Below are 1,554 nucleotides of genomic sequence, written 5' to 3' on the forward strand. Positions count from 1 at the left end.
TGAGCCTCCAGATGCCCCCAACATATCAAATCTTATAGGATATAGCAAAAGCAGTTCTAAGAAGGAAGTTTATAGTGAAAAATGCCCATGTTAAGAAAAAAGAAAGATCTGAAATATATAACCCAACTTTACATCTTAAGGAACTAGAAAAAAAAAAAAACAAATTAAACACAAAGTTAGCAGGAGGAAAGAAAGAAGTATTAAAGGAGAAATAAATGAAATATTTAAAAAAAAATAGAAACAATCAATGAAGCTTAGAATTTTTTTTTTGAAAAGATAAATAAAATTGACAAACCTTTAGCTGAACTAACCCAGAGAAAAGGAGAGAAGATTCCAATAAATGAAATCAGAAATGAATGAGGAAATATCACAACTGGTACCACAGAAATACAAAGGATCATGAGAGACTATTATCAACAATTGGATGCCAACAAATTGGATAATCCAAAAGAAATGGGTAAGTTCATAGAAACATACAACCTTCCAAGACTGAATTATGAAGAAATACAAAATCTGAACAGACCAAACATGAGTAATGAGATTGAATCAGTAATCATAATCTTCCCAACCAAAGCAAGCTCAATATCAGATGACTTCATGGATGACTTTTACCAAACATTTAAAGAAGAATTAGTGCCAATCTTTCTTAAAGTCTTCAAAAAAAAAAAAGAAAGAAAGAAAAAAAAAAAAAAGAAAAGAATAGTAGGGCTGCGCAGGCTTCCCATCCCTCACACCAGCAGCTCACTCCGCATTTTACCATGCCTTTCGCCCGAGACCCCTTCCAGCACCCTACGCTGGATAATGATGATACCTTCCTGGGAAAACTCCGGGCTTCTAAGAAACTGCCATATAAGAACCCAGCTCACCTTGCTTAGCAACAGGAACCCTGGAGTCAGCTCAGCTCAACTCCCACAATCACTTCCATGAGGCGGGATGTTTATTTTTTTGATCCTGAGATACCAAAGGATGACCTGGATTTCTACTTAGCATCCTTGTACAACCACCACACAGGGACATTAAAGAACAAAAGTGAGATACTCTTACACCAGGAGACCACCCAGCATACCCATGGAATCATCAAGACCCAATTCCCTGGAGAACTTTTATCCCCTCCTCTGCCACCTCCCATCACTTCCCAAGCTAACATCAGACACTGGATCAACCCTAAGAAGGAGTCTATCCACAGCGTCCAGGGACCCATAGTGTCCCCTCACACTGCAGCCACCAATGGAGGCTACTCCCGAAAGAATGATGGTGGCTTCTTCTCTACCTAATGTTGACAGGTCCCTGAACTAAATTAATCATAGTGGAACATCCTGCTGCCCACCTCCATTAAATAGAATTGTGCTGGGGGAAAAAAGAAAATAGAGAATACTTCCAAACTTGTTTTATGAAACATTACCCTCATACCAAAGCCAGATAGGACACTACAAGTAAAGAAAATTATAGGCCAATATCCCTGATGAACATAGATTTAAAAACCCTCAACAGAATACTAGCAAATTGAATTCAGCAATACATGCACCAGAATGTGGATCCTGCACCAATGTCATG

At 38.5% G+C, this 1,554-nt stretch overlaps 1 protein-coding gene across 1 annotated transcript; it reads left to right on the plus strand.

Annotated features, from left to right (window-relative positions):
• Nucleotides 1–489: 489 nt before the first annotated feature.
• On the plus strand, nt 490–1,274 carry LOC118536050 (cilia- and flagella-associated protein 276-like). Its single transcript, XM_078054407.1, has 2 exons — nt 490–837; nt 955–1,274. Exons 1-2 carry the CDS (start codon nt 759–761, stop codon nt 1,272–1,274), a joined length of 399 nt encoding a protein of 132 aa, XP_077910533.1. The 5' UTR covers nt 490–758.
• Nucleotides 1,275–1,554: the final 280 nt, after the last annotated feature.

Source organism: Halichoerus grypus, chromosome 9, assembly GCF_964656455.1.
Source record: "Halichoerus grypus chromosome 9, mHalGry1.hap1.1, whole genome shotgun sequence".
NCBI lineage: Eukaryota > Metazoa > Chordata > Mammalia > Carnivora > Phocidae > Halichoerus > Halichoerus grypus.